General features: G+C 49.3%; 3 protein-coding genes across 4 annotated transcripts in view; 2 read left to right on the forward strand and 1 right to left on the reverse strand.

Annotated features, from left to right (window-relative positions):
• SUPT6H (SPT6 homolog, histone chaperone) overlaps positions 1-7,518 on the reverse strand; it is a 32,799-nt gene extending 25,281 nt beyond the window's left edge. For both annotated transcript variants that reach the window (XM_027861651.1, XM_027861650.1), the window contains exon 1: positions 7,430-7,518. The gene's annotated coding sequence lies outside the window, so the exon portion shown is untranslated. The remainder of the gene's footprint in view (positions 1-7,429) is intronic.
• A 295-nt stretch (positions 7,519-7,813) lies between these two features.
• SDF2 (stromal cell derived factor 2) lies at positions 7,814-12,787 on the forward strand. Its single transcript, XM_027862571.1, has 3 exons — positions 7,814-8,032; positions 10,894-11,090; positions 12,100-12,787. The coding sequence occupies exons 1-3, from the start codon at positions 7,858-7,860 to the stop codon at positions 12,385-12,387; spliced, it is 660 nt and encodes a 219-aa protein (XP_027718372.1). The 5' UTR covers positions 7,814-7,857; the 3' UTR covers positions 12,388-12,787.
• A 3,583-nt stretch (positions 12,788-16,370) lies between these two features.
• The window catches only part of KIAA0100 (KIAA0100 ortholog), a 32,490-nt gene continuing 27,168 nt past the window's right edge, over positions 16,371-21,692 (forward strand). Inside the window, exons 1-7 of the mRNA XM_027862535.1 lie at positions 16,371-16,447; positions 17,478-17,607; positions 19,595-19,644; positions 19,942-20,089; positions 20,340-20,458; positions 20,749-20,809; positions 21,035-21,212. Coding sequence (XP_027718336.1) covers positions 16,380-16,447; positions 17,478-17,607; positions 19,595-19,644; positions 19,942-20,089; positions 20,340-20,458; positions 20,749-20,809; positions 21,035-21,212 — 754 coding nt within the window. The 5' untranslated portion in view covers positions 16,371-16,379. The remainder of the gene's footprint in view (positions 16,448-17,477; positions 17,608-19,594; positions 19,645-19,941; positions 20,090-20,339; positions 20,459-20,748; positions 20,810-21,034; positions 21,213-21,692) is intronic.

Here is a 21,692-nt window from a genome sequence, read left to right on the forward strand (position 1 = left end):
ACACACACACACACACACACACACACACACACACACACACACACACATTTTCCTTATGTTTCCTGGAAGCATAACAACAGGGAAATAAAAACCAAAGCCTGGCTCTATGGACCCAGTTTCTCGTGGAAGGGCCCTCAAACTCAAGTTCAATCTCAGAAATAATCTCTGAAGTGCTAACAACTGCTATCCTACAGAGAAGAACTACTCTAAGACTGTTATGTGCCTTTCCAACCAACATAAACATTAGAATCTTAGTTCCTCATCTGCATCATCAATGATTACATTGAAAAATCTATATTTTTGATATCATTATGTGATATCATCATGTAACACTACAACCTCAAAGAATCAAAGTTGCAGCTGATGGAAAGCACAATGGAAACACACAGAAGATGGCAGCTGGCTGTGTGCAGCATATTACCAATAATGAGTCGCACACAAAAAAATGGCCAAAAAAGTTATCATCAATGTAATATATGATTAGAAAAGGAAGCAGCCTAGCCCCATGATAAGAGCAAAGGTTAACATATGGACAGGTCAAGTACCTCACTGTGACCCAAGGAGATTGGAAAGATTTTGACAGTGACCTCTAGCACACTAGTGGGCAGTGGACTGAGCACTGGGCCTGGAGTCAGGAAGACTCCTCTTCCTGAGTTCAAATGCGGCCTCAGACACTTACTAGCTGGGTGAACCCTGGGCAAATCATTTAACCCTGTTTGCCTCAGTTTCCTCATCTGTGAAATGAGCTGGAGAAGGAAGTGGCAAACCACTCTGCTATCTCCACCAAGAAAACCCAAATAGGATCACAAAGAATGGGACATGACTGAAAACTGACTGAACAACAACACCACCCACGCCAGCGTACCAAGTAGCTCTTCTGTGGAGACTAAGATTGAGAGATCATGGACGGCTTGCACCAAGCACGGTTGGAGGCAGCAGACGTCCTGATTAGATCATGGATCCACCAAAATACAGACCTTTCAGAGGCTGGAGGGAGGTTCAAACAGGCATAGTACCACAACTAAGTCCTGAAGGGCTAAGGTGGGAAGACTGATATGAAGAAAGTGCACGCATTTAGTGGGATGGAGGGAAGAGGCAAAGCCGTGATCCCATCCCTAGTGACTTTTTCAGCCCGAGCTCAAAGGCTCCCAGCAAGCTGTTTTTTTCTTGATAGACCTTGCTCTGAGGTCTCCCACATCATTCCTTTCTGTCCAACCGAAGCACCTGCTTTCAACTGCTCCTAAAGCCCAGGTCACCTGGCTGAGGTGCTGCCGACATTGGGTGCTGTGCAGCTTCTTCCAACCACATTTGGGGTTACTAATTATAACTTCCTCCCTGCTCCCCCTCAGCACAGAACTGCACCATTAAAAATAGTTTTGGATATGACAGCCCCCACACACAGCCTGCTCCTCTGGGCCCATCAATCCCACAGAGCCTAACTCTGGGCACTCAGTATTTCACAGATTTCACTTATCAGCAGACCAGATCTGGACACGTGGTGGTTGTAGTTTGGAAGTACAGAACAACCTTCCCAAGCAATTATATACTCTCCCCAGAGCTGGCATGGCAGAGAAGAGAGAATAATGGATTGGAGACAGGAAGACTTGGGTTTGAATCTAACTTTCAACACTTACTAGTCGTGTTATCCTGGATAAGTCACTACCTTCTTTAACTGTAATTTTCTCTTCTGTAAAATAGGCAAGAAAAAATCCTCCAGCACTTCCCTCAAACTCTGCAGTGAGGATCAAATGAGATCTTATATTAACATGTAAGGAGCTATTAGCCCTTGTTCTTCTCTAAATGAGCAATGAAGTCCATCTTCCTGAATCTAGGCTGCCCTGCCAAGGAGAGGGAGGGAGGAGACAACCAGCTTTGTACTGGCCAAGTCTGTCCCTCTCCAGTTCACCAGGACCAACACCCAGGTCCACAGACACACAGGAGGGACTGGTGGAAGGGTGCAACGTGGGACCTTTGTCCAAACACCATTCTTCCTCAAATGTAGCCTAGAGGATGAAGGGGGATTACACAGAACCCCTGTGCTGGTGAAATTTTCCTCATGGTCAGGGTATGTGAGTGAAATGTGCAACAGAGGTAGGCAAAGGGTGTCTGAGAGGCAGCAGCTGAATAAGAGGCTGCTGCTGAAAAGGACCCGATGGCGGTTACCATGGCATCCCTGGGAAGGCAAGAAGGAGAAGAGAGCTCAGATCAGGGTGCCACAGGGGAGGCTCCCAGCTGCTCCTTCCCCCCAGCCTGAGGAGCTGAGGAGGCAATTAAAGGGAAGGAGGGAGGAAGAGTCCGAAGGTGACCCATCTGTCTGTTTTCCACTGGCCCCACTTTGCACCATCCCTAATCTGCCGCCTAAACCGCCACAGGGCCTCCATGTTCTCTATCTCACAAACAAGGATCTACTGGCACAGGTCAAAGTCCTGCTGGAAAACAGGACTTTCCAGAGCCTCCAAGCTCCTCCTTTCACTTCATCACTGGCAAGGGAACAGGACACCTGCTGGGGACTGGGGGGAGAGTTCATTTTAGGGGCTGAGTAATAATGACAATTCTTTATAACTCAAACTAATTGGTTCGGGGGCCCCAGATCCCAAAATTTATCTTCAAAACCAGCTTCAATCTTGTTGCCCAGGCACATCTTCCCCTGGTTAGTAATTGTTAAAGTAATATTACAGGCTGAGAAACACTATTTCCTAATTAATGGGGATATGTTACTGAGCAGTATAAAGAGATAAAGGACGCACAGATTAAGTTAGATGTTCCTAAAACAAATGTACATACAAATTATGTGCAAAACTGAAGACTGAGTAGCAAGGGTTCTTTCCACCACGTTAAAACAAGTCTACTCGACAACCTTGTATCCCTTTCATTTCTACCTCCGTATCGCTCCCTCTTCCCCGGTTTATCCCCCTCCAAACTCAATCCTGATCATGCCAGTGATTGGCTAGCTCCCACCCTAGAATCCCCAAGCCCTCTGCTATCTGATGTTCTCCATGTGTTCTCCAATTCTGCATCCTGGGTAAACCTACCATCTCATTACAAGATGGTGCTGATTTCACCCAATACATGTTGTCACATAACAACAGCTGGACCCTCACAGTTACTCACATCTGGCCTTCTGGTTTGCTTTCCCAAGGTCCTAGCCTTGTCCTAGATGCTCACAATAGATGACCCCATCTCTAATCTACCCGTCAATGGAATCACTTCCTTACAAAAACTTGTGTGAGCACTTTTCAATGGTTTCCTATGGCCTACCAAATAAATCGCAATGCTCTAATCAAACTGCACCACTCACCATCTAAGACAGCCTTTCTGTGCTGTTCTGCCCTCATACTTTCACTCACTTACTCCCTGTATCTGGACTAACACTATTTCTGCCTTTTAAAATTCTACCCATTCTTTAAGGCCCAGCTCAAATGCCAGTCCCATCACAAAAACTTCTTTGACTTTCCCTTTAAGTGATGATTCTTCCCTTCCCCCTTGGTACAAAGGTGGCATGGCTTCTTTATTCATTTCTGTACCTCTCAGTCCTGAAATCATTTGGTATGTATATTACTCAGCAAGTATTTATTATGCACATACCATGTGCCAGGTACTGTGGTCCAGGCACTGGGACTATCTATCCTAGCCTTTTACTAGACAGTGACCTCTAGGAAGGTAGGGACCCTTTATTTCTCTGTTTTTTTCCCAGTGCCTACAACAGTGCTCCGACCTTTGTTGAATATTTGCTGAAAAGTAGCCATTGAATAAATGTTTACTCACAAGATGTCACAGGAGACAGTGTATCACGCTCCATACACTGAGGCAGGGCAGCACATACTCGGCCAGTACTCAGATTCCACTTAAAGGTAATTACTTTAAATTTTGGGATCTTGTTATTGGCAGAACAGAAACTCCGGAGGGAAGCTTTTGTCTTTTATCCTCACAGCCCAGCTAAATGCAAATTGCATTGCAAAATGCAAAACACATGAATTGCAAACAGTAGGAGCTTAATACGTTTTGAAACACAAAAGTTTGAAAGAATACCCCAGTCCCAGTAATTGAACTGAAGAACTGACTTTTAGAGTTTCAGCTTCTCATTTAATCTAGAAAAAGCACCTTTCAAGTTAGGTAAGGTAAGGACTTGTGCTCCCCATTTTACAGAGAAGGAAACTAAAGTTAACAAAGGTTACCAACTTGACTGAGATCACTGGGCTAGTACCAGTCTTAAGTCTCCAAGACCAAGGTACTAAACCCTGGAGGTTAATAACTCCAACTGGACTTTCTAGCTAACATAGCCCTAGAATATTTCTCCAAACAATAACAATTGACAAGGCCCTGAAAAAATGACAATTCAGCCCAGGACCTACCACAAAGACTTTACTAAATGCTTTGTTTAATCTAGGTCAAAGTTCTTAACATAAAAATCTGGTTACTATTACCAGCAATAAGCTAAATAGTCATTTCTTTTTCCAAGATCCAACCAATTTAAGTCCTAAAGATTGGAATCTCCTCCTGATTTAATATGGCACGTAGACTCAGACACACTCTGCATATTTCACCAGACTCCCAAACTGACCAACTCTGCCAGGGTAGAGAACTTAGACCAGCTGACTGAAGCCTGGGACAAATAGAAGCCTCTCCCTCAAACAGGAATCCGTCTAGTTAGCCCTCATCCACACAGATGAAAAAGGGAACAATACTAGAGTTAATCTGACTCTTTGCATTCAGACTACTTAAGCCGTTGGTCATTAATTATTTCCATTACAGTCATTTTGGTTGGAAGTGTCCACCAGATCAAACATTTGTTCCATCTAGAATCAAGACAGCCAGAGAACTGAGATGAGGACTCATTAATAATATAATAACTGTTTCAGAGAAGTTTGGGAACAATGTTTTCCCACAAGAGTCAGTTAAGCTGCATATTCTTCCTCCAGGGCGTTTAGTACTTCTATAGCCACTAACTCTCACAGAAATAATGGCAAACTCCCAAGGTGGTGCCTCAGGATGTCTGGGGCAGCAGACAGAGTTAAGAAGAAGCAGGAAGGGCAAGGATAGTATATAATGGAAAAATCACTGGATATACAGTTAGAGGGCATGGGGCCAAGCTTGGCTGTCACATCATCTGGAGGAACCATGGAACCTTGACAAGTGCTCCCCCTACCCCCTTTCTCTCAAAAGACTGGGCTCTCCCCATCTCAGAAGTGTATTGGCCACTTAGGACCTGATCCCACTGATCACCATTTAACCTGCTCCTTTTCTGACCTGGGAGAGATCACACTTCCTTAGGCAACCTAGTGGCACCTTGCTCCCAGGGGTTCACCATATCAAGGCCAAATTTAGCACTGCATAGCCCAATGTAGCTCAGAACTCCCAAGCTCAAGAATCCAGCCTCTGGTAGCCAGGATTACAGACATGGCCACTGAGTTTTCAATGCCAATTCCAAGGGCATTTTCTCCTTCTTAATCCTGATCCTTCTTAACCTCCAAGCAGCATGACACTACTGATCATCTTTTTTTTTTCTAAAGGTTTTTGTGACTCAGCTCATCTTGGTTCTCATCCTCTCTGTCCAACAATTGCTTCTTGTCCTTTGCTAGATCTTCATTCAGGTCATGCCCACTGTGAGTATCCCACAACAGTCTGTCCTGGGTCCCCTTCTTTCCTCCCTCTATTTTATCTCACTTGGTGATTTCATTAGCTTCCATGAGTTCAATTATAATCTCTATACAGATGATTCCTGGCCCTATATTCAACCCTAGCTTCTCTGCTGAGCTAATCATCCATCTCCAACTGGGTCTTGGATATCTTGGGCTCTCCTACAGGTATCTCAAACACAATGCATTTTGTTTCCCCCCTTCTAAATTTTCCTATTACCACTGAGGCTACCAACACCTCCCAGTTACCCAGGTCCTCCCTCTCAGTCACCCCACCTATATTATCCATTGCCAAATCTTATTGTTTCTACTTTCATAATATGTAACACATCTCTCTAATATATCTCCTCTTCACTGACACAGCTACAACTCCAATTTGGGCCCTTACCACCTCTCCTCTGCACTAAAGCAACAACCTTCTCACTGGTCTCTCTGCCTCAAATCTTTTCCTATTCCTATGTATCCTAATCTGCCAAGGTGATTTTCTTACATTGCAGATAGGAAAATCTGTCATTCTCTGGTCAATGAGCTCCAGTAGCTCCCTATTATCTCCAAGAACAAATATAAAATCTGATATTTAAAGCTCATCACAACCTGGCTCCTTTCTACCCTTCCAGCCTGTTCCTCCAAGGATTCTATAATCCAGCAGCTACACTGACCTAGCTGCAGTTCCTCAAACAAATCACTCAGTTTTCCATCTCCATCTCCCCCCTGGGGGGCAGCCTTTGTAACGGCTGTTCCCCTCACCTTTTCCTCCTAGTTTTCTGGTTTCCTTCAAGATGCAGCTCAAATCCCACCTTACAAAGGAGACCTTTCCCAGCCGCCCTGGCTGCTAGAACCTTCTTATTTCAAGTTACTTCTATCTACCCTGTAGGACCTTGTAGTATTAGCATACCTAATTATTTACATGTTGCTTCCCCAAATAGAATGCACACTCCTCGATGGCAGTTTTTCTTTTTTTTGTATCCCCATCACTTAGCACAGATCCTAGCACACAGTAAGCACTTAATAAATGCTAACTGACTGGCTGATCTCTCTGGGCCTAGTTCCTAACTAAACAAGTCAAGCCAACATCTTGTGCGTACAGTTTCTTGCACGGATCTCCCCTATTAGACCGGGAGTTCCTTGAGGTCAGGGACTAGGGATTTGCGGGTTTTTTTTGGCCTTTCTTTGTAACCCCAGCACTCGGCACAGCCTGGCATACAGTAGGCGCTTAACTGATGCTGAGTGCTGGGGATGCTGATGGTCACGCACAAACGAGATCAGAGAGGTCTGAGCCTGGCCTCCTGTACCATTTAAAGGTCCCACCCCTGTCCCCTGCCCCCAGCCCCCAGCCCAGCGGTGTGAGTAATTTTGGTCAGGGCAGGGGCTACGACCCCCGACTGCTTCGGGGGCTGCCATCGCCGGCACGGACGCTGCGGACAGAGGCTCGGGAACATCGGGCTGGGGAGCGCCCCCCCCCAAGGCGGGCCGACACCCGGAGGGGAGGCAGCCGCTCCCCCTCCCCGCCACGAGGCCCCCTTTCCAGGAAGCCGCCCCCTCCCCGCAGGAGGAACCAGGCCCGGGCGCCGCCCGCCGCCCCGGGAGGCGCTTCCCCAGCTTCTGGGGGAGGGAGGACCCCTGAGGACTCAACAAGTGGCCCGCCCAGCCGAGAAGGCGTGTGTGCAGCGGGGGGGGGGGGGGGGCGCCCCCTTCGGGGCCCCCCCCCCCCCCAGGCCCCCCGCCCCGCCGCGCTGTCCCACGGCACCCCAGGCCACCCACGCATCCCCCCCGAGCCCCAACCCCGACCCTACCGAGCCCGCCGCAGTGCCGAGCCTCCGAGGAAAATGGAGGCGCCGCTTGGCAGCGCCACCGAAGGCGAGTCCAGGGGCCCCCACACCGACGTGCCCCCTCCCCGACGCCCGCAGCCGCCGCGGCGTCTGAGGTCACTTCCGGCGCGCTGTCAGTGAGATGAGGCGGCCCTCTCCCTCGCCACTGTGTGGGGCGGAGCGTTCTCGGGGCTGGAGCAGCAGAGGGGCAACTAGGACCGCGTCAGGAAAGCGGCCTCCGGCGGCCTCCGCGTGGGGGCGGGAGCAGGAGGCAGGCGAGTCCGGCTGTTTCCTCCGGGCGCTCTAGCGGAAGGGAGCATAGAGAGAGGAGGACTGGGGTCGCCTCTTCCTCCTGGGCCTGGCTCCGCCCACTGCTTCCGGTTCCGGGGCGGGGCCGTGTTTCTGTCAGGGCGATGGGGCGGTGGTTCCCGGCGGGGATCGCGGTGGGGCCGCTGCTGCTGTTTGGAGGGTTGCTCGGCCTGGTTGGGGCTTCCGATCTGCCCTTCGTCACTTGCGGTTCTGTCGTGAAGCTCCTCAACACGCGCCACAACGTCCGGTTGCACTCGCATGACGTACACTACGGGTCCGGTGAGCCCACGGGGCGGGGCCGGGAAGAGGAAAGAACGGAAAAAGCCCCCCCCGGGGGCGGGGTTTGGCGTGGGGAACCCCGGAGGTGGGGCCTGGGCGAGCTCGAAGAGGAAGGGGGAGAGAGGAATCCGTGGGAGGCGGGGCCTGGAGCAGTCGTAGACCGGAAAAGCACGTGGGAGGAGGAGCCCCGAGCTTCGAGGAATCTCTAGGGGGCAGGAAGAAGGCGGGACGGAAAAGCACCTGGGGGCGGGGCCTGGAGGAGTCGCAGGGAGGAGGGGCGGGAAGGCTTCCGTACTCTGGCCCAGCTGGGGCGGACGGGACGAGGAGGAAAAGAATGGGAAAGCTCCTGGAGACCGCGGGCTGGAGGAGGGGAAGGGGGGTGAGGTGGAGTCCAGCCTGACTCTGAAGACAGGCGTCCCAAACAGATGGCGGGCAGCCTTACCGGGCTAGTGGGGGAGGAAGGATTTCGGCATGTCAAGGGTGGGAGGAGGCCATTTGGCCTGACGTGCAGCCCGAGTGAAGGACTCTTGACTCAGCCTCTCCAAAACCAAACTTATCCCAAACTCCCCCCTCCCCCCTCCCCTGTCTCTGTTGAGAGTCGTGTAGTCTGAAGATCTTGAGAAGTGCAGATTTAAACCTGGAAAGGATTTTAGAGGCCGTCCATTTCAACTTTCTCATTTTGCAGAGGAGAAAACAATCTCTTTCTGGCCATCCGATCAGTTGCCAAATTCCGTTGATTTTGTCCCTACAATATCTCTTGCATCTTTCTTCTCTCCATCACCTTTGTTCAGGTGACTATTTCTGTAAGCTTGTAACTGTTCTTCCTGAGCTTCAGTCCAGTTTTCTCCCTTCTCTCACCCATCCTGTCCACACAGCTATCAAATTAATCTTTTTATTTTTTAATATTTATTTTTTTCTGATTACATGTAATTACAATTTTTGATGGTCTTTAAAAAAATTTTGAAAGTGAGCAGAACCAGAACGTTGTACACAGTAACAGCCACCTTGTGCGATGACTAATATTAATAGACTTAACCCTTCTCAGCAATACAAGGATCTAAGACATCTCCAAAGGCCTCATGATGGAAAATGCTTTCCACATCCAAAGAAAGAACTATGGAGTTTGAATGCAGATGGAAGCATACTATTTGCTGTTTTTTTCCTTCTGTTGTGTTTTGTTTCCTCTTTCTGGTGGTTCCTCCTATTGGTTCTAACTCTTACAACATCACTAATGTGAAAATATGTTTAATAGGAATGTATATGTGTAGCCTCTATCAGATTATGCGCTGTCTTGGGGAGGGAGGTGGAGAAAAATTTAAAACGCAAAAGTTTATGGAAGTGATTGTTGACAAATCAAAATAAATTAATTAAAAAAAATTTTGAGTTCCAAATTTTCTCCTCTCCTTGAGAAGGCAAGCAATTTGATATAAATTATACATATCAAAATAATCTTAAAGGACAGGCATGACCATGCTACTCCCCAGCTCAAAAAATTTCAGGGATTCTAAATTTTTCTTTAAGGTAAAATCACAAATTCTTTGTTTTAGCATTACTTTTCTTTGTGTCCCCAGCACTTAAGAGAGTACCTGGCACATGGCAAATGTTTAACACTTTGTTTATTGCTTGATTTACAATCTGGCTCCAGCCTATCTTTCCAGACTTATTTCAGATGACTCCCACTCCTGCCGTCTTTTTGGCCAGTGCAGCTTACTTGTTCCTCCTACATGACATTCCATTTCCAGCCTTAGAAGTAGCTCTCCCTCTCCCTCCTTTTCTCCCCTACTCTGTCCCCCTCCCCTTCTGGCTCCCCCTTGTGGCCTCTGTCCGGCTCCTCTCCTGGCTCTGGCCTCTGCCTTGGAATCCCCAGCTCTCTTCCAGGGTCAATTTAAGTGGTTCCTCATACAGGAAGGCTTTCTCTGTTTCTCCAGTCATTAGTATCCTTCCCAGCTACTAGGTATATAATTTGCGTTTACCTTTCTTTGTACATTTCTCCCCCCACACCCCGCTCCGTGTAAGGGACTAGTTTAATTTTTGTCTAATTGTGCCTTGGATGCTTACTACCTGTGTAACCTGGGGGACAAGCCAGTTAACCTTCCTGAGCCTCAGTTTCCTATCTGTAAAATGAAGGGGTTTGCATTAGAAGATCTTCGAGGTCCCTTCTAACTGGTTCAATCTCTGATCATAAGAACTGAATTTCTGTGGGGGCTGACACAGTGCTTCCTTGGTCACCCAGGTTCACCATCTCAGAGTCAACCCTTCACAGCCAGTTATTTGCTGACTTAATGATTGTGCCTCCACCAGCTCTTATTTCTGTCCTCTTCTCTCCACTCACTGCTAACACTCTAGTTCCTTACCTCCTTTTCTCTCATATAGACTTTTGCTGCAGCCTTCTTGGCCCCCTTGCTTCCTGTCTCTTCCTTCAGCAGGCTGCCAAATTAGCATTCCTGAAACACAGGCTAACCTTGTCACTCCCCTACTCCGGAATCTTCAATGGCTCCTTATTGTCTCTAAGTCTGAAATGCAAACACCTCAACATGGCCTTTAAAAACTTTCATAATCTGGCTCTCACCCATCTTTCCAGTCTTATTTTTTTTTAAATCACTTCTGTTTAGATGCTCTAAATCAGTGGGGTCAAATTCAAAGAGAAATAGAACCTTCCCTGAGGGCACATTGACTTAGAAAACCACAAATGTAGTATGTAGTATTGTATTTTTATGGTTTTTGTTCCCATTTCCCAATTATACTTCATTGTGGTTCTGGTCACACATTTGCTTCAGAGTTTGACCCCTCTGGACTAGTTGATCATCAGGTTCCCTTCTAGCTCTAAGTCAGTGAGCCTAGAACATCTTCATTTTTTCCAGGCAGTGGGCAGCAGTCAGTAACAGGGGTGTCAGATGTGGATGACAGCAACAGTTACTGGCGGATCCGAGGAAAAACCTCTACAGTGTGTGAGAGAGGAACCCCGGTGAGGTGTGGTCAGGCCATCAGGCTGACTCATGTCAATACGGGGCGCAATCTTCACAGTCACCACTTCTCTTCACCCTTGTCTGGCAACCAGGTGAGCCCGGGGCTCGAGGAGCCTCACGTGGTGGGATTGTTTGGTTTCTGGGTTGTCCGACCTGTTTGGTCAGGAGACATTTGCTCTCCTTTTTGCTCATTAGGAGAAATTTATCTATGTATGAAAGAAAACCGGTTCTAGACAAGAGGGAGGCTTGTTTGGCTCCCCAAGGAGTTGGAATCATGGAGTAGAAAGGAGAGTGAGAACCAGATGTCATCTCAGTAAAGGATAAAAAAAGGATTAAGAGGTTTCTTCTTAATCTGATGAACTGGAAAAACAAGATGTCATGCTAGTGAAATAACTTTGCAGTGTTTTTACTCCTTACTCCCCAACATGGACTCTTCCATCCAGTGACACTGGCTTCCTGGCTGTTGCCAGGAGTGTGAGCCTCCATCTCTTGGCTCCAGGCATTTTCTCCAACTATTCTCCATGCCAGAAATGCTTTCCCTCCTCATCTCCAACTGGCTTCCCAGGCTTCCTTCAAGTATGAAAATCCTTTTCTTTTTCCAAGCTCCCCCTCCACTGCTGCCTCCTTCCCCACTGACAGCAAACTGGAAGTGGTCTCTTCCATGAATCTCTCCCACTTCTCTATTCGACCTCTCTTACATTTAATCCCATGCTAAATTGTATTATGGCTGTTTAACTATTTCTGTACATTTTGCTGTGTCTTTCTTTCCCAACTAAGCTATAAAGTCTTTGAGAACAAAGATGAGGTACTTTATCATCTCCCCCTTCTTGTAAACAGTAGGTGCTAAGCAAGTGTTTGTTGACTTGTATTAACTCGGTTGTATTCTTTTGGGGGCCATTCTTTGGTATTTTCTGAGGGGGGACAGGGAATGGGATTTGTTTGATGATTGTTCCCCCCCCTTTCAGCCAAAACTTTTAAGTTCCTCCTGTGGAAGTGCTCCCCATTTTCTACTTCATCCCCTCATCTCTCCTCCTGTCACTCTTATCCACTTCTCAGATCTGTTCTGGGGGTCACGCTAATTCTTCTACTTTCTGTTTCCAGGAAGTGAGTGCATTTGGGGAAGAGGGTGAAGGGGACTATCTGGATGACTGGACAGTCCTCTGCAGTGGCTCACACTGGGTGAGGGATGACGAGGTTCGCTTCAAACATGCTTCTACTGACGTGCTGCTGTCTGTCACGGGAGAGCAGTATGGCCGGCCCATCAGTGGCCAAAGAGAGGTGCATGGCATGGTCCAGCAGAGCCAGAACAACTATTGGAGAGCCATGGAAGGCATCTTTCTGAAGCCCAGTGAGCTGCTTCGGACTGAAGCCCATCATGCTGAGCTGTGAGGGCCCTTCAGCTCTCCTCTCTGCCTTGCCTCTCCACACAGTGTTGAGTTACACCCACTGCTTTCCCCACTGGAGGAGCAGCCTCGGCAGCCTCATCATCTTTGGGGTGAGGATCCAACGTGGGAGATTTCCAGGGTTCCTTAAGAGCAGCAGCTCCCTCCCTGCCAACATCAATCTATCCTTATCCTGGACTTGGCTTCACCTCCTAAATGTGGGAGTTATTACCAGTGGTGGGACTGATCTTTTCATCCATTTAGAAGAAATAATAAAGAAACATCTCTTGGAGACGGGAGATTCCCCTCATTTGAGTGCTCTGTCATAATAATCCGTTAATAGGTGGAGGCGTATAGTCTCCAATACATACATTTTCTCAGGAGTAATAAAAAGAATTTGACTCTCAGTCTTTAAGTGGTCATTTAATTAGGAGTCACATCTGCTTATTGCTGTAAGCCTTTTGAAATTACTGGGGACTCAGCTGTTCACCTTGCAAGGTCTTCTCTTTCCTTAACTTCAAACTCATGCCCTTTGGCTAGAGGTCCAAATCCTTCTGGATGAAAACCTTCAATTGGTTTGCCTTAATGGTGTGACATATAAAAAGCTCAGGAGACATAGTTTGTGGGTAATTACTAAAAGGGGTCAGTAGTGCTCTAGAATGCCAAAGACTCCTCATGGAACCCACTCAATGCTTATATGCCCTTGGAAGAGTGGATGTTCCTGAGGGTGGCAATCAACTCCAATTGGTTAACAGTTAATGAGAAGAATGAATATTCTAATGAGAGGTGGACTCAATTCTCTAGAGGGGCTGGGGAACTGGACTTTGATCACTCTTTGATCATTTGACTCCCAGATCACCCCCAGCCTCAGACAATCTAGACAAAGGATCTAGGCCCACCCAAGCCTGAGTAGTACACTATGGGCCAGAATTCACCTAGGGTCTTCTAGTTGGGTGAGGCCACAATTCCAAGATTTCATCTCATCATCTGCCCTGCCCTTCAAAGAACTAAGCTTTGACCTAACCTCCAAATGAGGAAGGGAAAAAATCCTGGATCTCCTCAATATTAATAATGAGTTACTTAATAATCATTTCTCTCAATGGTCAGTGAATTGCTGCAGCCTGGACCCATGATTGTTGATGAGGAGATGAGTCTAGTAGACATACATTTATCCACTTCCCTGGCCAAACTGGGCAAATGAGGCCAAGTATATCAAGGTGAGCATACAACTTTTTTCGATGGAGAGAAATAGTCACCTTTTATCTTCAGCCTCCTTCATACTCCCAAAGCAGGTGGATTCTGGGATGTTGGACTTCTGCATTCCAAAAGTGTGATGGGGGCGGGAAGGGAGGTGGCTGCCATCTGCTGGGATTCCAAGGGCTATAGCAAAGACTCACTTTATTTTAGGTTGGCTTTTTTCCACTCACTTATTTTGCAGCCTTTACATTTTGCTTGGAGAATGTCAACTATGCCAGACCTCCCACTGTCCTAGATGTTAAGATTCGGTCCCTCTCCCAGTGACACAAGCCAAATAAGATGTCATAGTGAGAGATAGGTTCCAACTCCAGAAGCCCTGATTTCCAGAAAATCTTGCTGTTTCTCCAGTTAAACTGCTCAGGTCCTCTGAGAAGAAAAGCCTTGAGAGAGAAGGGCCAGATGTAACAGGATAGTCTAGAGAAGAGACAGGAACAAACTGTGGATAAGGAAACCAAAGGAATGATCGGAGAAAAGGAAGCAAGGTGGACTGGAAAAGCAAAGGCAGAGCTAACTAAACAGATTCCACTGAATTGAGGAGATGCAGAATGAGGATCTAAGTGACCAGCTGGCTGGAAGAAGGGGAGGGAGTAGATTACAAGTGAGAAGGCAAAGTGCCAGAAAAGTGGGGAGGGCTCAGGACAGCCGAGCTGCTTCTGCCTGGCTTACCAGGAATCAGTAAGAGGATACACAACTTGTTAGAGGGCTGATAATAGAACAGGAGAATGAATTATTAGGGGAAACTACCAGAGGGAAATGGTTTTGGAAAAGACAGTGGATATTTATAGAAAAGTGGCTGGTCTACAAAACAGTGCCCCCAACATACTCCTCTTTGAGCTCCTGGTACTCTCTGCCCTCAGGCACTTGGATATGTGTTTCCCCAGGAGTTAAACTTGGCCTGTTTCATTTATGTCTATCACAATTTCTCTGATTCCTGAAGGACAGGAACCAGACCTCCTACTTTGTAGCCCCCAAACTTGCGTGATGCCATACTATGCACAAGGATGCTTAATACTTTTGTCAGTGAACAGAATTTGAAGAATTCACTATGTATAGCAGGGTGTTCGACACCTGGTTCAATCAACAGCTGGCCAGAATAAGATAGTCCCCACAGTAAATGAATTAAATACAGTGTTTTCTATCTCTATTTTGATACTTTGAATGACTCATGGCTTCATCAGTGTGTTTCTTTCAAAGTGCAGACCACAATCCCTCCATGCTTTCTCATCCTATATGTCCATGTTTTACTATAAATTCTCCACAACTGATTAACAGATCCATCCAGCATGCCACAAACTTTCCTGGGCAACTAGGTGGCCTAGTGGATAGAGTGCTACACTAGGAGACAGAAAGATCAAGTACAAATCTAGCTTCAGATACTTACCATGTGACCTTGGGCAAGTCCTTTAACCTGCGTTTCAGTTTCTCTGCAATATGGGGATAACAACAGCACCCACCCCTCCCAGGAGTTGTTGTGAGAACCAAAGAGTTAACCTAAGTAAGATGCAAACCTGAAAGCACTATGTAAATAAATGTCATTTGCTGTTATTATCTTGTAGGATTTTTTTGGCGGGGTCTTTTTTTGGGGACGTAACTAGTGTTATCAGTTGGGCTGTCCAGCTATTTTCTCTCATTTCTTTTTCGTTGGACGAGAGAAAGATGATGAGACTGTTGCTCTTCTATTTACCTAACTAGGATCGCAGAGTCCACCTTCCTGCTCCTGAAGTGGCAGAACTTGGACCCAGAGGCACAAAGAACTTTGCTTTCTGTGCCTCCGAAGCAGGTCGGTTCTGACCCCTGTGCTTTAGAACGGGGGAGCTGCCCTCCCAAGGTCCCTTCCGGCACAGGCATTCCTGGCACAGCCACTCCAACGTTAACCCAGGACCCCCCGGGGGCCCCAAGGGAGCCCAGACACCGGCTCCCCGCTGAGTAACGAGATCGCCCTTGGGCTTGGATGGGGAGACCCGGGAGGGCTTCTCTCCCAGACGGCCGCAGTCCCGTCTTCCGACACCCAGGGACTTGTCCGAGGGCCCACGTCGCGCAAGGGCTAGCGTGGGGCCGGCCCGGAAGTTGGAGCAGCTGGCTGCCAGGCTCGCTACCCGAGTGACCTTGGGCAAGTCGCTTCCCTCTCCCCCGGCCGGCCAAAGCGAGGGGCTGAGCCTGCCCACTAAGGTCCTCCGGGCTCCGTTCGGACCCCACTTCTTAGGACTCGTCCTCGGGCTCCGGGAGGGTATCCCAGCACAATTCTTCGAGTGGCAGTCAGAGACTCGCCCGCCCCCAGGGAGACAGACGCCGTCCCAGGCAGACGTTTGCCGGCTGGCTCCGGCCGGAGGGGGATGGGGTGGAGGAAGGGGCGGAGAAAGGGGCGGGACCAGCACAGTGCCTAGCTCCTCCCCTGCACAAGGGCTGCTGCGGGGAGGGGGGGCGGGGGCGGGGCTAGGGAGGAAGGACGTGTCTGTCTCCTCTTCGCTCTGGCCCTGGAGCCTGGAAGGGGGAGGCCGAGGCTGAGGGGGCAGGCGGGGCGAGGAAGAGGAAAGTGTGCTGGCTCCTCCCCCTTCGCCCTCCCTTGCTCGCTCGCGCGCGGGCGCCGCGGGAGGGTGGGGGGGGGGCCGCCGGGCCGGGCCTGGGCGGGGCTCGCGGCGTCTCCTCCTCGCGCCGTCCCCCGCGCAGGCGGCTAGTCGGCCCTCGGAGGCTCGGCACGGAACTCGCGGGGGCCGGGGCCGGGGCCAGGGCCGCGGGACCGCGATGCCTCTGCTTTTGGCCGCGCTGCTGTCCTTGCTCCTGGCTGCGCTCTGCGCCCTCTTCCTGTGCCGGTGAGGGGCCACTGGGGCCAGAGAGAGGGGAGAGAGGGCGCGCGGGAGCGCGCGGGGAGGGAGGGGCTGAGCAGCGGGGGCGCGCGGGGAGGAGGGACGGCGCGGGGGCGCGCGGGGAGGGAGGGGCAGAGCAGCGGGGGCGCGAGGGCTGGGGAGGGGCTCAAGGGAAAGGGGAGGGCCTGTGGGCTGTGGGAGGGGAGCCCCGCGAGTGGGTGGGTAGGGTACCCCGGAGCCCCCTGTTTGATGCCCTTGGTTCCGGGTGACCTTGGCCAAGTCCCCTACTTCTGCACACCTTTGCTCCTCCTGCTGTTTCCTCCTCCTCCATTGCCTCAGTTTCCTCTGCTGTACAGGTGTCACTGGGCCGCCTGCCCATCACCCGGGCTCTTTCTTTCGGGGGGGGGAGTACCCCGCAGTCCTAGAGCAGGGGGGCTCCATCTAGCACTTGCCTGGCCCTGACCGCCCCCCAGGCGACCCTTGGGTGGCCCCAGAGCGGCGGGGTTCTCCCCTCCAGTGAGGCTGGGGTCCTTTTTCCTGCGTGGAGCCCAAGACTTCTGACGGTGGCGGGGAAATCCCCCGATTCAGCTCGGAGGGCTGGGATGAGATCTGGGGAGCGGGGGATCCCTGGTTTCTCCTCGGGGATGGGAGCAGCAGGGGGCACCCTTACCTAGACTGGGTCTGGGGTCCTCTGAGGCACTGGGGTGGAGGGAAGCGAGCCTAGGATCGTAGCTCCAGAACCAGAAGTCTCATTTTACAGGCTGGGAAACTGAGGCTCAGAGAGGGGTGCATATAGTGGCAGAGCAAGGAGCAGAGGCTCCCTCCTTTTACTGAGGCACGCTCAGGGTTGCCCCGACGGTAAGTGCCTGAAGCAGGGGGCCCTTTCCACTGGACCCATCAGGAGGAGCAAAGGGGAAAATATAAACTTGCTGAGAAGTCTCATCCATAGACTAGAGCGCTCCTCATGGAAGTCTTCTGCGGGCAGAGATGTCTGCAATCCCAAGGACGGCTAGCGCTCACCAGCATCTCTTGGCAGGTGGCTTCTGGTCCGCTTGGCCACCAAGTGGTGTCATCGGAGGCTCCAAGCCGAGCTTAAGATCGGCTCCTTTGGCTTTTTCTGGATCCAAAATGTTAGTCTGAAGTTTGAGCAGCACCAGCAAACAGTGGTGAGTACGAGGGAATTCCATGAATCGGGAGGTGGAGGGGAAACCCAGCTGAAATCAGCAGTGGCTAAGAATGTTTTCTCTTTTCCACGACAGTGCTCTGTTGTTTCCTACAGTTTTAATGATTTTCAAAATATTTAAATTATCAGTACTTTCGACATTTGCTGTGGTGTGACGTAAGAGGCATCGTGATAGAATGTTTAGAGGGTTAGCTTTGGTGTTAGGAAGACCTGGGATCAAATTTTGTTTTTGACATACTGGACGTATGATCCTGAGCAGGTCACTGTACCCCAAGCAAATCTCTAAGACTACACATTGTAGAAAACTTGCCAGTCTGCATGGGTGAGGACAGTTTGCCCATGAAATCATAGGGCCAAACCAAAAAAGCCCAATATGAGATGTGGCTCTTATCCTGCTGTTGTTTTGGCCTGCCAGTATCCATTTTCCTGGCAGTTTTTATTGAAAAATGTCATTTTTCATGTTTTATGGTCACTCACTCTGTGCCTCAGTTCCTCATTTGAAAAATGAGAGAAGTGGTCAAGTATGACCTGAGAAGTTCATTCCAGCTCTAAATCTGTGATTCTGCCAGCATAATGCTGGTATATTCCTTTGGTTCCATATTCTCTATTTTCTTCCATTGGTCCATTTTCATACTTTAAAAAACAAAAACAACCCAAACCGGACAATTTTGATACTGACCACTACTTTGAGAGATCTTTTATTTCCCCTATAGCTTCCCTTGATAGTGTCATTACTGATAAATTTTAATCACAGTCCTATGAAGTAGCTCATTGGTCTTTTGATTGGGATTGCATGAAATCCATAATTTAATTTGCATAGTACTGCCACCTTCGTTGTGTGGCATTAACGTAATCACAAGCATTGGATAGCTCTTCGGTTATTTATCAACCATGGTTTCTTCATTCTTGAATGTTAGGTAGTTTTCCCAGTTAATCACTTCTTTGAGCTAATCCTGGATCTAACCTGAGAAGACCAGATTTAGGGCCAGTCCGTTGGTCAGTCAAGAACAGTTATTGAGCACCAGCTGTGGCCCTGCTTGGGCTCTGTGGAAGGATATAAGAGAAATAGCTTACAGTGTAATGGGAGAAATGGACCAGTACACCCAAAAAGAGACTTCTAACGTAATTATGATCATTATGACTTGGACCACGTGCCGTGTGTGTTCACACTGCCTGACTTCCCCTCCTGGAAGTTACTCCCTGCTCATCTCTGTTCTTCAGATGCACTCCAGCATTATGGAAAGGGCATTGGAAAGACCTGGAATTGAATCCTGGCTCAGTTACCGATGTGGCCCGTCCATCTGGGCCTCGCCTGCCTCAAGTGAGGTGCCCGAGATTCCTTCCAGCTCCCAAGCTAGTATTTCTTGATTTCTCTGAGCCTCTGTCTCTTCAGCTGTGAATTGGCAATAATAATAGTATTTCTCTAAAATGAAGTAATCCGTGTGAAGGCTGGTTCAAACCTTACAAGTGCTATGTGTGAATATGAGTTGCAGAATAACAAAACTAATGATACTGTTATCTTCCTTCACAGCTCAGCTCAGGTGGTGCCTCTTTTTAGCCTTCCTTATACCCTCAGCTGTTAGCAATTGCTCCTTCAGCCGTTCCTAGAGCACGTTATCCTTTGCCCCCTTCCCTCCCAACTTTGTATGATGTTTATCTGTGCACTGCCACAGTGTCTTCCCACCATGCCCTTCCCCACAAGTAGACTAGAATCATCTTGACGGCAGGGACTATTTTTGTCTTAGTGCAGTGCTTTGGATACAGTCAGTGCTTCATAAGTGTCTGTAGAGCTGAACTGATCTGGGTGGGTTTAGCGTGGGCCTATGGACCGCCTTCCTCCCCTGCTGTTCCTCTGCTCCCGCCTCTGACCTCAGTGTCCCAGTGACTCTTGCGTCTGTTGTGGAGACTGTCGGATTGCCTGGGCCTTAGCTGGCAGCAGCCGCACAAAGCCTTTTCCCATACTATTCTAGGAAATTGATAGTGTGTGGATTTCCAGCAAACTCCTGAGCCATGAGCTGCCGTGAGTATCTCATCTTACCTTTTCCAGAAGGGAGATTTGTAGTGTGGGGTTGGGTGTTGCTGGATGAGATCCAATTGATGAGAAGCCTTTCAGCCTGAAGAGGGAGCTGGCCCTTGTCTCCTCAGAGCTTCCATGTGGGTCTGTATACTGTGAACTTGTAACACAGATGTTGACATGTGCCACCATCCTAACTTCCTGGACCAAAACCTACCCTCAGGGAAGCTGGGAGGTTGGAGGGAAGGAATGGGTCTCTGGCTGATAACACTGATGGCAGTCAGGTCTCTCTCCTGGGGGCAGGCACTATGTGGCACTATGTTTCGGGGAGGTGCGGATCAGAACCGATCTACAGAAGATGTCTGGCCTACCTACCTCTTTCTCCAAGACCACTGGGGTGGATCACAGGGAGATGCCTCTCAGCCCCTCCTTGCTGAGGATTGCTTGCCAGGTGAGACCTGTCCCCATTTCCTGGACACCGTGGCAGTGGATAGGCAGGCCCATGCTTCAAGCTGGCTTTACCCGCACATCCCTCGTCTGAGTAAGGGTTTTTCAGAGGTGTCAGCAGCTGTCTTTCGAGGTCCTGGGTTGCATTGCCTGTGGGATGGGAGGTGCGTCTCCTCTTCGTCTGAAGACCTAAGGAAAGAGGGCAAATGGTGGCCTGCTCCTGGCTATTGTTTGTGCCGACTTCTTCCCCTCAGCTTTTCTCAATCCATGTGGATTCCATCAACATTATGGTTCTCAAGGTAGCTACCTCTGAGTCCCTGTGGCACATTCAGATCAGCAGGAGCCGATTCCTTCTGGATAGTGACGGGAAGAGGTGAGTGCTGGGTGGGTAGAATCCCAGATGGCAGCATCCAAACCAACTGTTCCCATTCTGGCACCAGGAAGTAGAAGCCAAGGCAAGGCTAGCTGGCAGAGTGGCTGAGCTCCAGATCCATAGATGGTGCTCCCACCACTCAAGTTAGGGCAGTTACATTGCCTGCTTTGAGCTGGGCACAAGGTCAGGTCTACCCAGCTTGTCTTCCTGCAAGCAAAGCTTGGCTGGAGATGGAGGATCGGGGGGGGGGCCACTGACCAAGGATTTTGATTTTTTTTCCCCCCTCCCAGAATCGACTGTAAGGTGAGCCTAAGCCAAGTGAACAGCAAAGTACTAAAGAGTGGTCAGTCGGTGAGTATGTCATGGGGTCACATGCTCACTCCGTCTCATCCTCCATTCTGGGTGTGAGCTCAGGAACACTAGGGCTCTCATAATTATTTCCTATACCAATAGTTCTCTCTCAGTCCCCAGTGGGGATCCCTTGGAATTTGTCGTGGCTTCCATTCACCATCTTTTTGACCAAAGCCTTCTGGGTGTGAGGGGTTGATGTGTTGTCTGTCTCACTCACCTGTGTAGGAGGACACTTGCCTGGCAGAGCTCTCCCTAGCCATGGACCTGTGTGTGGAGATGGGTTTAAGCAGCCTGCAGCTGAAGGCCATCACCCTAGATGTGTGGACCCTCCACGCTGAACTGCATGAAGGTCTCTTCCATGGCCAGCTGCTGCACCCGAGCCTGGTGCCTACCTTGAGGCCAGGTAAAATGCCAGATAAAGATAGACGTGTTGATTCTCTTCACTGAAGGTATGCAGAAACCAAGTTCTGGGTCTTGCTATTCACCTGACGTGTTGTTAGTTATCACTGGTATTGGTTGTTGGCAAATGAGCCTCGACCTTGAGAATAGGTGGACCTGAAGTAAGAATGGGACTCCCCAGATGACCTGGTCTCTGTCTTGGACTGGAAGAAGGAAGGAACAGTAGAATTCTGTGTCCTGGAACATTGCCTGGTGGCATCTTGGGGATGTTTGCCTTGGGGTTTTAGTGGACTGCAGACTCAATAGGAGTCAGCCATTCAACATAACACGGCACCCCCAAAAGCCTTAGACTACATTGAGAAGCCCATAGTGTCCCAACACAAAAGAGGTCATGGTTGAACTTACTCTGTTGTGGTACGTCTACATCTGGAATTCTGGGGTGTTCAGTTCTGTGTGCCTCATCTTAGAAAGGATATTGACACCT

The sequence above is a fragment of the Vombatus ursinus genome, unplaced genomic scaffold (assembly GCF_900497805.2).
Source record: "Vombatus ursinus unplaced genomic scaffold, bare-nosed wombat genome assembly UNPS02014768.1, whole genome shotgun sequence".
Taxonomy (NCBI): Eukaryota; Metazoa; Chordata; class Mammalia; order Diprotodontia; family Vombatidae; genus Vombatus; species Vombatus ursinus.